Source organism: Trifolium pratense, plastid, assembly GCF_020283565.1.
Source record: "Trifolium pratense plastid, complete genome".
Classification (NCBI taxonomy): domain Eukaryota; kingdom Viridiplantae; phylum Streptophyta; class Magnoliopsida; order Fabales; family Fabaceae; genus Trifolium; species Trifolium pratense.
In genome coordinates this window covers 107,501-120,530 of record NC_047412.1, presented here as the reverse complement: position 1 = coordinate 120,530, position 13,030 = coordinate 107,501, and the positions used below count along the sequence as shown (strand labels likewise).

At 35.9% G+C, this 13,030-nt stretch overlaps 5 protein-coding genes, 5 non-coding genes and 1 pseudogene across 10 annotated transcripts; 6 read left to right on the top strand and 5 right to left on the bottom strand. All coding sequences in view use genetic code 11, as the record gives it.

The window, feature by feature from the left end:
- Positions 1 to 19: 19 nt before the first annotated feature.
- Positions 20 to 2,224, top strand: psaB (photosystem I P700 chlorophyll a apoprotein A2). The gene has a single exon. It carries the CDS (start codon positions 20 to 22, stop codon positions 2,222 to 2,224), a length of 2,205 nt encoding a protein of 734 aa, YP_009772751.1.
- A 123-nt stretch (positions 2,225 to 2,347) lies between these two features.
- rps14 (ribosomal protein S14) lies at positions 2,348 to 2,650 on the top strand. The gene has a single exon. It carries the CDS (start codon positions 2,348 to 2,350, stop codon positions 2,648 to 2,650), a length of 303 nt encoding a protein of 100 aa, YP_009772750.1.
- A 157-nt stretch (positions 2,651 to 2,807) lies between these two features.
- Positions 2,808 to 2,881, top strand: trnfM-CAU. The gene has a single exon. It is a non-coding gene; the product is annotated as a tRNA-Met (tRNA).
- Positions 2,882 to 2,996: 115 nt separating this feature from the next.
- trnG-GCC lies at positions 2,997 to 3,067 on the bottom strand. The gene has a single exon. It is a non-coding gene; the product is annotated as a tRNA-Gly (tRNA).
- Positions 3,068 to 3,583: 516 nt separating this feature from the next.
- On the bottom strand, positions 3,584 to 3,772 carry psbZ (photosystem II protein Z). Its single transcript has one exon. It carries the CDS (start codon positions 3,770 to 3,772, stop codon positions 3,584 to 3,586), a length of 189 nt encoding a protein of 62 aa, YP_009772749.1.
- Positions 3,773 to 4,095: 323 nt separating this feature from the next.
- Positions 4,096 to 4,184, top strand: trnS-UGA. The gene has a single exon. It is a non-coding gene; the product is annotated as a tRNA-Ser (tRNA).
- A 206-nt stretch (positions 4,185 to 4,390) lies between these two features.
- Positions 4,391 to 5,812, bottom strand: psbC (photosystem II 44 kDa protein). The gene has a single exon. The coding sequence runs from the start codon at positions 5,810 to 5,812 to the stop codon at positions 4,391 to 4,393; it is 1,422 nt and encodes a 473-aa protein (YP_009772748.1).
- On the bottom strand, positions 5,760 to 6,821 carry psbD (photosystem II protein D2). Its single transcript has one exon. It carries the CDS (start codon positions 6,819 to 6,821, stop codon positions 5,760 to 5,762), a length of 1,062 nt encoding a protein of 353 aa, YP_009772747.1.
- Positions 6,822 to 8,421: 1,600 nt separating this feature from the next.
- Positions 8,422 to 8,494, bottom strand: trnT-GGU. The gene has a single exon. It is a non-coding gene; the product is annotated as a tRNA-Thr (tRNA).
- Positions 8,495 to 9,433: 939 nt separating this feature from the next.
- Positions 9,434 to 10,100, top strand: clpP (annotated as a pseudogene).
- Positions 10,101 to 12,717: 2,617 nt separating this feature from the next.
- Positions 12,718 to 12,798, top strand: trnL-CAA. Its single transcript has one exon. It is a non-coding gene; the product is annotated as a tRNA-Leu (tRNA).
- Positions 12,799 to 13,030: the final 232 nt, after the last annotated feature.

Here is a 13,030-nt window from a genome sequence, read left to right as displayed (position 1 = left end):
GGAGGATTTGAAAAGCATTATGGCATTAAGATTTCCAAGGTTTAGCCAAGGCTTAGCTCAGGACCCCACTACTCGTCGTATTTGGTTTGGTATTGCTACCGCACATGACTTCGAGAGTCATGATGATATTACCGAGGAACGTCTTTATCAGAACATTTTTGCTTCTCATTTCGGACAATTAGCAATCATTTTTCTGTGGACTTCCGGGAATCTCTTTCATGTAGCTTGGCAAGGAAATTTTGAGGCATGGGTACAGGATCCTTTACATGTAAGACCTATTGCTCATGCAATTTGGGATCCCCATTTTGGTCAACCGGCTGTCGAAGCTTTTACTCGAGGGGGTGCTCTTGGCCCGGTGAATATCGCCTATTCCGGTGTTTATCAGTGGTGGTATACAATCGGTTTACGTACTAATGACGATCTTTATACTGGAGCTCTTTTTCTATTATTTCTTTCTGTCATAGCCTTACTAGCAGGCTGGTTACACCTACAACCGAAATGGAAACCGAGCGTTTCGTGGTTTAAAAATGCCGAATCCCGCCTTAATCATCATTTGTCAGGACTATTTGGAGTCAGTTCCTTAGCTTGGGCAGGGCATTTAGTCCATGTTGCTATTCCAGGATCCAGAGGAGAAACTGTTCGATGGAATAATTTCTTAAGTGTATTGCCACACCCTCAAGGATTAGGTCCACTTTTTACAGGTCAGTGGAATCTTTATGCTCAAAACCCCGATTCGAGTAGTCATTTATTTAGTACTTCGCAAGGCGCGGGAACTGCCATTCTAACACTTCTTGGGGGATTCCACCCTCAAACGCAAAGTTTATGGCTGACCGATATGGCACATCATCATTTAGCTATTGCAATTCTTTTTCTCATTGCCGGTCATATGTATAGAACTAACTTCGGGATTGGGCACAGTATAAAAGATATTTTAGAAGCGCATATTCCTCCGGGGGGTAGATTGGGGCGTGGACATAAAGGTCTTTATGACACAATCAATAATTCAATTCATTTTCAATTAGGCCTTGCTTTAGCCTCGTTAGGGGTCATTACTTCTTTGGTAGCTCAACACATGTACTCTTTACCTGCTTATGCGTTTATAGCACAAGACTTTACCACTCAAGCTGCGTTATATACTCATCATCAATACATTGCAGGATTTATTATGACAGGGGCTTTTGCTCATGGAGCTATCTTTTTTATTAGAGATTACAATCCCGAACAGAATGAGGATAATGTATTGGCAAGAATGTTAGAGCACAAAGAAGCTATCATATCCCATTTAAGTTGGGCCAGCCTATTTCTGGGGTTCCATACTTTGGGACTTTATGTCCATAATGATGTCATGCTTGCTTTTGGCACTCCGGAGAAACAAATCTTGATCGAACCTATATTTGCCCAATGGATACAATCTGCTCATGGGAAAACTTCATATGGGTTCGATGTACTTTTATCTTCAACGAATAGTCCGGCGCTCAATGCGGGGCGAAGCATATGGTTGCCTGGATGGTTAAATGCTATTAATGAGAATAGTAATTCTCTATTCTTAACAATAGGGCCTGGAGACTTCTTGGTTCATCATGCTATTGCTCTTGGTTTACATACAACTACATTAATCTTAGTAAAAGGTGCTTTGGATGCGCGCGGTTCCAAGTTAATGCCGGATAAAAAGGATTTTGGTTATAGTTTTCCTTGCGATGGTCCGGGACGAGGTGGTACTTGTGATATTTCGGCTTGGGACGCATTTTATTTAGCAGTTTTCTGGATGTTAAATACCATTGGATGGGTTACTTTTTATTGGCATTGGAAGCACATTACATTATGGCAGGGTAATGTTTCACAATTTAACGAATCTTCGACCTATTTGATGGGATGGTTAAGAGATTATCTATGGTTAAATTCTTCACAACTTATCAATGGATATAACCCTTTTGGTATGAATAGTTTATCAGTCTGGGCGTGGATGTTCTTATTTGGACATCTTGTTTGGGCTACTGGATTTATGTTCTTAATCTCATGGCGCGGATATTGGCAAGAATTGATTGAAACTTTAGCATGGGCTCATGAACGCACACCTTTGGCGAATTTGATTCGATGGAGAGATAAACCAGTGGCTCTTTCCATTGTGCAAGCAAGATTGGTTGGATTAGTCCACTTTTCGGTAGGTTATATATTTACTTATGCAGCTTTCTTGATTGCCTCTACATCAGGTAAATTTGGTTAATTTGATTCTTTATTGTATCCGCAAAAATAACATTTCTTTGTATGAAGAAGGGGAGCCGCCTTCTTCTATTTCTACGTCTAGGATCCGACTTCTATCATTGATACTAATAGGAAATGAACCATCATGGCAAAGAAAAGTTTGATTGAGAGGGAGAAGAAGAGGCAAAAATTAGAACAAAAATATCATTTGATTCGACGATCCCCCCAAAAAGAAAGAAGGAAAGCTCGGTCGTTAAGTGAGAAATGGGAAATTCAGGCAAAGTTAGAGGCACTACCGCGTAATAGTGCACCTACACGTCTTCGTCGACGTTGTTTTTTGACCGGAAGGCCGAGAGCTAATTATCGAGACTTTGGATTATCTAGACATGTACTTCGTGAAATGGTTCACGAAGGTTTGTTGCCCGGTGCAACAAGATCGAGTTGGTAAGAATAAAAAATTCTCTTCCCTTTTTTATTCATTTTGATGATCGGCGATCAGAGGACGATCCCTTTACCATTCTGTATAAATGGTTTATTCTATTTGTACAGATATGGTGGGGGGGCACATTCAATCTCCGTTTTCCATTAATTATCAATTCTTCTATAGCGGGGTAGAGCAGCTTGGTAGCTCGTAAGGCTCATAACCTTGAAGTCACGGGTTCAAATCCCGTCTCCGCAACATTTTGGATAAAAATTGGAATTCACTATTCTATATTATAAAATTAGATTCGATTTTATTCGATTTTAAAATATAAAAAAATATACTATAATATAGTATTCAATATATAAGCAACGGCGGATAGCGGGAATCGAACCCGCGTCTTCTCCTTGGCAAAGAGAAATTTTACCATTCAACTATATCCGCATTTTTCTTTTTATTGTACTTTCTATATTAATTAATTCTATTAATTCTATTTGTGCAGAGCTGTGGCTAATATCTATTAGGAGTGATTAAATAAAGTCTATATTTAGATAGAATATATAAATAATAGAAGAAGTCCGTATAATATATTATATAATATATTAGTTAGTATATATATTAATAAAATTCAAAAAATGACTAATTTATAAAATGAAAAACAAAATCCGTATCTATTACCCTCTATAATAAAGAATAGGAATCCAATATTTTTATATTTTCTTATCTGGTTTTTAGTTTTACTCTATATATATCATATATATTTATATATATATATATGTATAAAGATAGAAACTTTTTCTATATAGAAGAAGTTTGACCCCCCCCCATTAATAATAATGTTTTTTTCGTTTTCGTTATTTGTGGGGTCTTATATATTCCATTTGAATTTTAATGTGCCTCACAACCCGAAAGAATTCGGGGGGAGGGGTCATTTCGTTTTTGAATCTAGAATGAATAGTTTCAAGAGATGAGAGAATTAAGAATACCCACTAGAAATACTAATCCAATCCATAAGGATGTACCGGAAAATACAACATTTTTGTTACTTGACCAACCATCGGGAGAAGCAAATACAACAGGTACACTAATCAATAAAATGGATGAAGTAACAATTAATGCAAAAACAGCTAATTGAAAAGCAATAGTCATGTTTCTAATCCTCCAATTTACCAACAAAAGAACTATACCATTTGATCCCGCAACCCCCCTTTTACCCCCTAAAAAATGAAAAAACGCGGGGGGGTTATTATGAATCCATCAATTTAGATGACACCCCTTTTGAGGGATGGATCGAAGGGTTATTTTTTTTACTTCACAAAAGAGCATGCTGGATCATGCATATATATACGGATAGAGAACTAGACCAATAGATTCACACTGGATATCTTTATCCTAGTATAGATAAAAGGGGTATTAATTCGTATGGTCATGTTCTCTTGACTGGACTAAAGCTAAAATAGAAATTAGCTTTTGGAGAGATGGCTGAGTGGTTGATAGCTCCGGTCTTGAAAACCGGTATAGTTCCAAAGAACTATCGAGGGTTCGAATCCCCCTCTCTCCTTTTTCTTGGCGAATGGATTTTTTTTAATATAGGTTGTCTCGGTTTTTGGGGGCTCGGCTAAGTGGTGATATAGCCGAGCCCCCCAAAGAAAAGATTAGATATAAATGAATTGAAAAAAATCTTTTTTCAATATGATCTGCTCGACTCAACGCAATATGTATACTAAAATCAAAGTTATTCCTACGTCAAGCATTGGATTTCATGTCTCAATTAAGAGGAGTCATGGAAAGAACAGGCTCTAAATCTCGATCAATTCCTTTTTCAAATCCTGCGGCCGCTGCCCGAGCTCTTCCCGCGTGCCATAAATGACCTACGAATAGGAAGAATCCTAGAACAAAATGAGAAGTAGCTAACCAACTTCTAGGAGACACATAATTGACTGCATTAATTTCTGTAGCTACGCCACCCACGGAATTTAAAGAACCTAAGGGAGCATGAGTCATATATTCTGCGGAACGACGTTCTTGCCAAGGCTGTATGTCTTTTTTCAGTCTACTCAAGTCCAAACCATTAGGACCTCTTAGAGGTTCTAACCAAGGAGCACGCAGATCCCAAAAACGCATAGTTTCTCCCCCAAAAATGACTTCTCCGGTCGGAGAACGCATTAGATATTTACCTAAACCGGTAGGTCCTTGAGCAGATCCTACATTAGCTCCAAGACGTTGGTCTCTAACAAGAAAAGTAAATGCTTGAGCTTGAGAAGCTTCCGGTCCAGTGGGACCATAAAACTCACTAGGATAAGCAGTATTATTAAACCAGACAAAGCAACAAGCTATAAAACCAAAAACGGATAAAGCGGCTAAACTATAAGACAAGTAAGCTTCTCCAGACCAGACTAGTGCACGCCGAGCCCATGCAAAGGGTTTGGTTAAGATATGCCAGATTCCACCAAGTATACAAATGGAACCCAACCATACATGCCCTCCAATTATGTCTTCCAAATCGTCCACACTAACAATCCACCCCTCTCCGCCAAAAGGAGATTTTAGTAAATAACCAAATATGATACTTGGACTAAGGGTTAAGTTAGTAATTTTTCTTACATCTCCCCCTCCCGGAGCCCAGGTATCATATATACCTCCAAAATAAAAAGCTTTAAATACTAGAAGAAAAGCCCCGATACCTAACAAAATTAAGTGAATACCTAAAATAGTAGTCATTTTATTTCTATCTTTCCATACATAACCAAAGAATGGAAAAGATTCTTCAAGAGTCTCAGGTCCCAGAAGTGCATGATAAATACCCCCAAAGCCCAATACCGCAGAGGAAATTAAGTGAAGTACTCCAGACACAAAGTATGGAAAGGTGTCTATAACTTCCCCTCCAGGACCTACCCCCCAACCTAGAGTAGCTAGATGGGGAAGTAAAATTAAACCTTGTTCATACATGGGCTTCTCGGGTACGAAATGAGCTACTTCAAATAGGTTCATTGCTCCGGCCCAGAATACTATTAATCCGGCATGCGCTACATGGGCCCCCAGTAGTTTACCGGATAAATTGATAAGTCGGGCATTCCCGGCCCACCAAGCAAAACCGGTAGTTTCTTGGTCACGACCAGTTAAGGCTAAAGTTCCATTAAAGAGCGTTTCCACGTGGTAGAACCTCCTCAGGGAATATAAGGTTTTCATGAGGCTGATCTTGAGCCGCCATCCACGCACGAATACCTTCGTTTAAGAGAATATTTTTGGTGTAGAAAGTCTCAAATTCAGGATCTTCCGCTGCGCGGATTTCTTGAGAAACGAAGTCATAGGCACGTAGGTTCAGGGCCAGACCGACTACTCCAAGAGCACTCATCCATAAACCAGTTACTGGGACAAATAACATAAAGAAATGTAACCAACGTTTATTGGAAAAAGCAACCCCAAAGATTTGGGACCAAAAGCGGTTAGCGGTGACCATTGAATAAGTTTCTTCCGCTTGGGTTGGGTTAAAAGCACGGAATGTATTTGCACCATCACCATCTTCAAATAAGGTATTTTCTACGGTAGCGCCATGAATAGCACATAATAGGGCAGCGCCCAATACACCAGCAACTCCCATCATATGAAATGGGTTTAATGTCCAATTATGAAACCCTTGGAAAAAGAGAATGAATCGAAATATAGCTGCTACCCCAAAACTAGGTGCAAAGAACCAACCAGACTGACCCAGTGGATAAATCAGGAATACAGAAACAAAAACAGCAATTGGACCGGAGAATGCGATTGCATTATAAGGCCGCAATTGAACAGATCGAGCAAGTTCAAATTGACGTAACATAAAACCTATTAATCCGAAAGCACCGTGAAGAGCAACAAAAGTCCACAGACCACCTAATTGACACCAACGGGTAAAATCTCCCTGTGCTTCAGGACCCCACAGTAACAACAAAGAATGTGCTAAACTATTAGCAGGAGTAGAGACTGCCGCAGTTAAGAAGTTACAACCTTCCAAATAGGAACTTGCCAATCCATGAGTATACCATGAAGTTACAAAGGTGGTACCTGTGAACCAACCCCCCACGGCAAAATAGGCGCAAGGAAAGAGTAATAGACCGGACCAACCCACAAAAACAAAACGGTCCCTCCGTAACCAGTCATCCACAATATCAAATAAATCATTTTGATCTTTGGTAAATTTACCAAGAGCTATAGTCATAGCGATCCTCCTATTCAACTACTTCAACCATTTCCGAGCACCCCCTAGCATTTTCAGGGATGGAACCTTCGAGGCTTTTTTCATTTTATATATGATATGATTTCTCGTAGACTGTCCCTTCTTGGGGGTTTCGAATAAAAAAATCCCTTTTTGTCGATTGATATCTAATCTAGCTCAAATTCATTAACTTAATTGGCTTATTCCCTTCTATTCTAAAAAATTCCCTAAGTCATGACTCGGGAATTGTCTTATGACTCGTAAATCCGATAAATCCATTTTTAAAAGAACTATTCCATAAACAAATGATGGCTTTTATCACTCTCGTTACCAGAAGATCCCCAGACATACTACTCTACCTTTTATCAAATAATAGTATTCTTGAATCTTGTTCGTGAAAAAAAAAAAATAGTTTTCTATATTCTTCCAATTTGTATGTCTAGGAAACTACTAGAGGATCCTATTTTTACTTTCTATTTTACATTTATTTCTTTTATTGTCTTCTTTGTTCTATTTTTCTTTCGTTTAGATTAAAAAAATTAGAAAGTCTATCTTTCTTGTAGATCGAGGTAAGAAATTCGAATATTTTTTTCTATTTCTTTTTTTTTATCTATCTGTCAGATTTTTTAATATTGTATGGAATTTTCTTAAAAATAAAGAAAGATTCTAAGTGAAAGTTTCGTCCATTAATTGCATTAAAAATCTCGTATGCATATCTATCAAAATCAAATAGTTGATGAAATCATAATTGGATGGATTTTTCTATTATTTTGATAGATATATCATATCTTAAAGAACTAATAGAAATGTAATTTGATCTTTTCTTGTATTCGGAAAAAAGATATTTTAAAGTCAAATGACTTGGATATAGCAACTTAGAATAGAATAAGTCCTTCTGCGTGGAGGAGAGGAGTCGCAATTTATTCCTAGGAACAATAAGATTTAATCCAAAATATCGACAGATTCTTCCGGAGTCCCAACCAAAGAGGTATTAAAAACAAAAAAAAGATCCGCTGTTTTAATTTCATTTCTATCCAATTTGAATATCAGAATAGTGGATATAGTTATGATTCGATAGGTTAGGTCCACTTACTTTTTTTTAGAATCTTTGCCAGTTTTTGATTGGAATAATAGAAAAAAGTAATATCTGACAACTAAAAAAAAGAAATATATATATATAGAAAAGAATACTAGTTTACTTTCTAACTAGAATGATATATATATATAGAAAAGAATACTAGTTTACTTTCTAACTAGAATGATATATATATATAGAAAAGAATACTAGTTTACTTTCTAACTAGAATGATATATATATATAGAAAAGAATACTAGTTTACTTTCTAACTAGAATGATATATATATATAGAAAAGAATACTAGTTTACTTTCTAACTAGAATGAGTTTACTCTATTCGAATTCGAATGATAACAATAACTTAATAGAATTTCTTTCTATTTTAAATTCTATTTTTTATGGAAATTCAACTATTCCTTGGTTTTTTTTTTTTACAAACATAAACTTCTTACAAATATCAAGAATATATATATGTCTATTCTTAGTTTAAATTAGGAATACTACCGTTGTCATTTTATGACAAAAAAAGCCCCTTATCGGATTTGAACCGATGACTTACGCCTTACCATGGCGTTACTCTACCGCTGAGTTAAAAGGGCACCTTTTGAGTCAACTCCCGAATAAGGAACTGGCCGATATGAATATGAGTTTAGTACATCTATATTGTTCCTGCATATACTTAATTATATAAATATATATATGAATAAAAAAATGTATATATATAGATCTATTTTTTGTGCATAGCAACCCATTAACGAACAATAAATTAGATTTACATGGTGAGTCTGGTTAAAAAAATCATTTATTGATATTGGATTTGATAAAAAACTAGTTCGGGATTCGGGTCCAACCCATTTTATTTTATTACTTAAAATCAAAGTAGAATGAATAGATCGAAATAATTCATAGATCCGTCTATCTATGAATTATTTCGAGTCATTCTACTTCAAATTTGGATATTCACGAGTAATTAGTTACCCATTGATGCTACCTATTCATAAACCCGTTTTTAAGAAAAAAACGGATTTGCTAAAATAAAATCTGAGGTGAGGACTTGACAGCTAAATATAGTCTGTGTATATTATATTGATAAACAAAAAAATTAATTATCGATCATGAACCAGAGCTGTATGCATTATATGGACAGAAAGTAAACGCCCGGGATCATTTAATACAACAGTATGAACGCGATACCAAGGCAAACCCATGAAATGTCTAAAAAAAATAGACACTATGTAACTTTATTGCACTGTAAAAAACGATCCTATGGACCTTCCCCGATAATAAATTATCGGGCATTAAAGAATGAATATTTGTTCTTGTTTTTTAGTAACAATGGGACATTCTATTCGTAGGAACAATAAAGAAGTAGATCTATTCTATATCCGATAAGTAACAATAAGCAATGGTGGTGTTTTATTTAAATGAGTCTTTCTATTGGATATGTGTGTTTCTATCATGCTTGCTACGTTCTTACGCCAAAGCAAAGTAACATAGACAACCGCATCTTCGAAGATGCTATTGCTTTTTTATTTTTTATGCCGGTTGGAATTCCCAAGGTCGTCTATTTAATGACGGGAGACGATGAGGAATCTTGGACTGATTTATACCATCGACTTTACGAAGAAAGACTTTTATTTTTAGGTGACGAAGTAAACAGTGAAATATCAAATCAATTAAATGGTCTATTAAATGGTCTATTGATATTTCTTAGTTTACAGGACAAGACCCGAGATTTGTATCTCGGTAGAAATTCTCCGGACGGAGAGGTAATATCCGGAATCCCAATGTTTGATACATCGATTATTCCCGGTATTTTCATGATTGTTCATGAAAATACTATAGCCGAGGTATTATTGTGGATCCGTTTCGAGCACGGGCTGGGTATAAATCCCTCCCTGAGAAGGGGTAGAATTATCGATATAATTCTACAATTCCTTCTCGACCAAGGAAGGATCGAAACCGTCCAAAAAGATCTTTTTGTTTGGACAGTGAGATATAAGCCCAAAAATTTTCCCGTGCTCCTACCTCCAAACCGCCGAATCCCCATCACATGCATGGGAAAAAGTCGGCAAAAGTCCGGGGGAGAAATTACCAAACGTCTAGCATTCCCTCACGCTTGGCGCCAACGATTCTTTTTTTGTAGAAAAAAAAAAAAATAAAGAAAAAAAATCCTATGCCTACGCTAATATTAAGTAAAAAAAGCATGGCACTTCGAGTTCGATATGCAAAAATAACTTTCTTGCAAAACCATTAGATTATATATCGAAAGAGGAAGTATAAAAAAAGGGGTATTTACGATTTTATCGGATCTATCTAGGGCCTTTTTTAGTGTCACAATCTTTTTTTGTTTTCTGTTTTCATCCTAGAAAACTTTTCACAATATTTTTTTTACTTATTTGTATTTGAAAAAAGAAACTTTGGGATTGCTGAATCAAAAACGAGGAAATAAAAGAGCAACGGAATCATCATAGTTATAAAATTTTTATTATCAAACAAAAAAGAAAGGTGGTTATTGGATTATTTACCGAATCTGGGTCTGATAGACCCGGTATATTTTATATTTCCTCCACGGACAAAATAGATTTCATATTTATAATAGAGCCGTATGCTATCTAAAAAATCAAAAAGATGCCTGTACGGCTTAAAATTGAATTTGTTTTTTCTTTTTTATATCCCTTACCTTAATAATCCAAGATTAGGAGAAACCCTTATTATGTTATACTCTCAGGGTAATGATGCATGAACCTGTTATTTCTTTGAATGACGAAAAAACAGAAGAATGTACGCTGGACGCGGAAGTGCTTCTAAAAATCCACGGGTCTTAAATTGGTTATCTTTTTTATTGGTGTTTATGGGGATTGTAATTCTAAAAAAATTCTTCGATTTTTTTTTAGAAGTTCCAATTCATAGATTTTTTTATTTTCCATAATTCGCTATATAGATAAGATTTAGCGAAATAATTCATGGATATATCGATATATCCATGAATTATTTCGCTAAATCTATATAGTAAGGTTAGGATTGATCTTAACCCGCTTAAAAGACCGAATGGGAGGACTAAAACAATGATAGGAGAAACCAGCTACCGAAGAACTTTTTAGATAGGCAAGAAATAAACCACTCTAGTTCCTATATTTTTGACTCATCTCGTTCTATATCATTTAGGGGGGTTGACCCCAGCTTAACCAGCTCATTACTAGACAACACAATCGATGTTATTAAGGATTTAGTATATCTATTTGAATTCTATTCCTTAATAATATCTTTGTTCCATCGGAACAATTAATTATTGCTATTCCAGGATACTTGGTATCTTTTTGTCAATAAATTTGTCAATAAATTTCTCAGGTGGGGGATAAATGACAAAAAGATATTGGAATAAACTAAATAAAAATAAAAGGAGAGGAAAAAAATGAGATTCCATATCTTCGTCAACCTATTCTTTTCTAGGGGGAACTTCCATTTTCACATTTTTCAGCCAGTCACAATTGATATTTGTAAAATTTGGAATCTAGTTAGTACTAAAATTAGTCCAGTTAGTACTAAGCTTTGGAATCTAGTTAGTACTAAAATTAGTCCAGTTAGTACTAAGCTGATCAATAAGATGATGACTAGCACTCGTAGTGAGGAAGGCTTGATTATTTGGAAAATAGGCTCGGATTATGCACGTAGAATCCGATAAAATAGAGCTTATGCTCTAGGGTGGGTGGTGGGTCCCCATCTTACTATATTTCAACCAACTAAATTAATGAGTTGGTTGAAATATATATTAAAATCAAAATCAAAATAGAGATAAAAAAAGGAGCTACTTTATATGCAAAAAAACTCATGGATCCAGATAATCAAGAAAGAGGCTTCTATTTTCATTGGCCAGTGCAAGTGGCTTGCCCGAATTTCGGGTCAAAAGCTAAAACTGGTTGTCTATCAGCTATATACTATCTCATATAAAATAGTATTAGAAATAGTTAAAAACCCCCAACTAGTGGTCTTTTGTGGTCTGTTGAACTTGGCAATAAGAATAACAACGTGGATACTAGTTAATACTTCTGACCTGAATCGAGCATTCCTCTTTGCTCGATTACGGGTCAGCATAAAATTAGCTAGATTCATACTGCCGAAGACTTCTGACCTGACTCGAGCATTAGGTGGTTGGATTTACTCGACCGGCCCTTTCTATGAATACATAAAATTGCCGGACGGTCGAACATTCCTAATTTACAGGAATCCTTCCCTAGAAATGATGATGGCCATAGGCTGTTTTGTAATCAGTCGGATTTTGGTATGGATTTGGACATCTATCGAAAGGGACCTGGATCGTCTCAAGCTATTCATTATTCTTCTGTTTCTATATATTCTTATATTATTGTCGATATTGTGTATATAGATAAAACAGAATTCTCGGTCTTTGTTCATAGTCTATGAAATAGCCATATGGCTATTTCATAGACGTAGTTAGGGAAAAGTTCATCTTATTTTGTAAAATAATAAAGACCAGAAATTCCATTCTTGCTAAATCTCTTCATGTGATTCGATGAAGAATGAGAGCAAATCATGAGATATTTTCTAGAAAATAGATAGATATAGAATGAAGAACGAAAAACTTTTACTTTTAGTAATCCGTTTCCTTTTACTCGTTATTTGGTACCTAATTCGTTTCTTTTTCGATTTGATGATTTTAGAAAAATCATCCAATAGTTGATAAGATAGGTGAAAATAATGAATAGATGGATCTACCTATTCATTATTTCCACCTATTTTTTATACTCTATTTTAAGTAATAATTACTTTATATTAAGTAATAATGATTCACTTTGAAGATGCCTTGGTGGTGAAATGGTAGACACGCGAGACTCAAAATCTCGTGCTAAACGGCGTGGAGGTTCGAGTCCTCTTCAAGGCATAATATTGAGATCTCTTGTTGAATTGGAATAAGTTCGCCGGCATATCACGAAGTTTTGGTGATCTTATCTATCTAATGAGTGGAGAGTCCGTTTTTAACTCGTCGGACCTGCATCCTCTGTAAACCAATGAATAAAGTACATTCCATATTCTATTGGGGGGATTGGTGATTTACCCATCCAATGACTTTGGCACTCGACATTCCAAAACAAAATTAAGGGGTACTGTCGGTT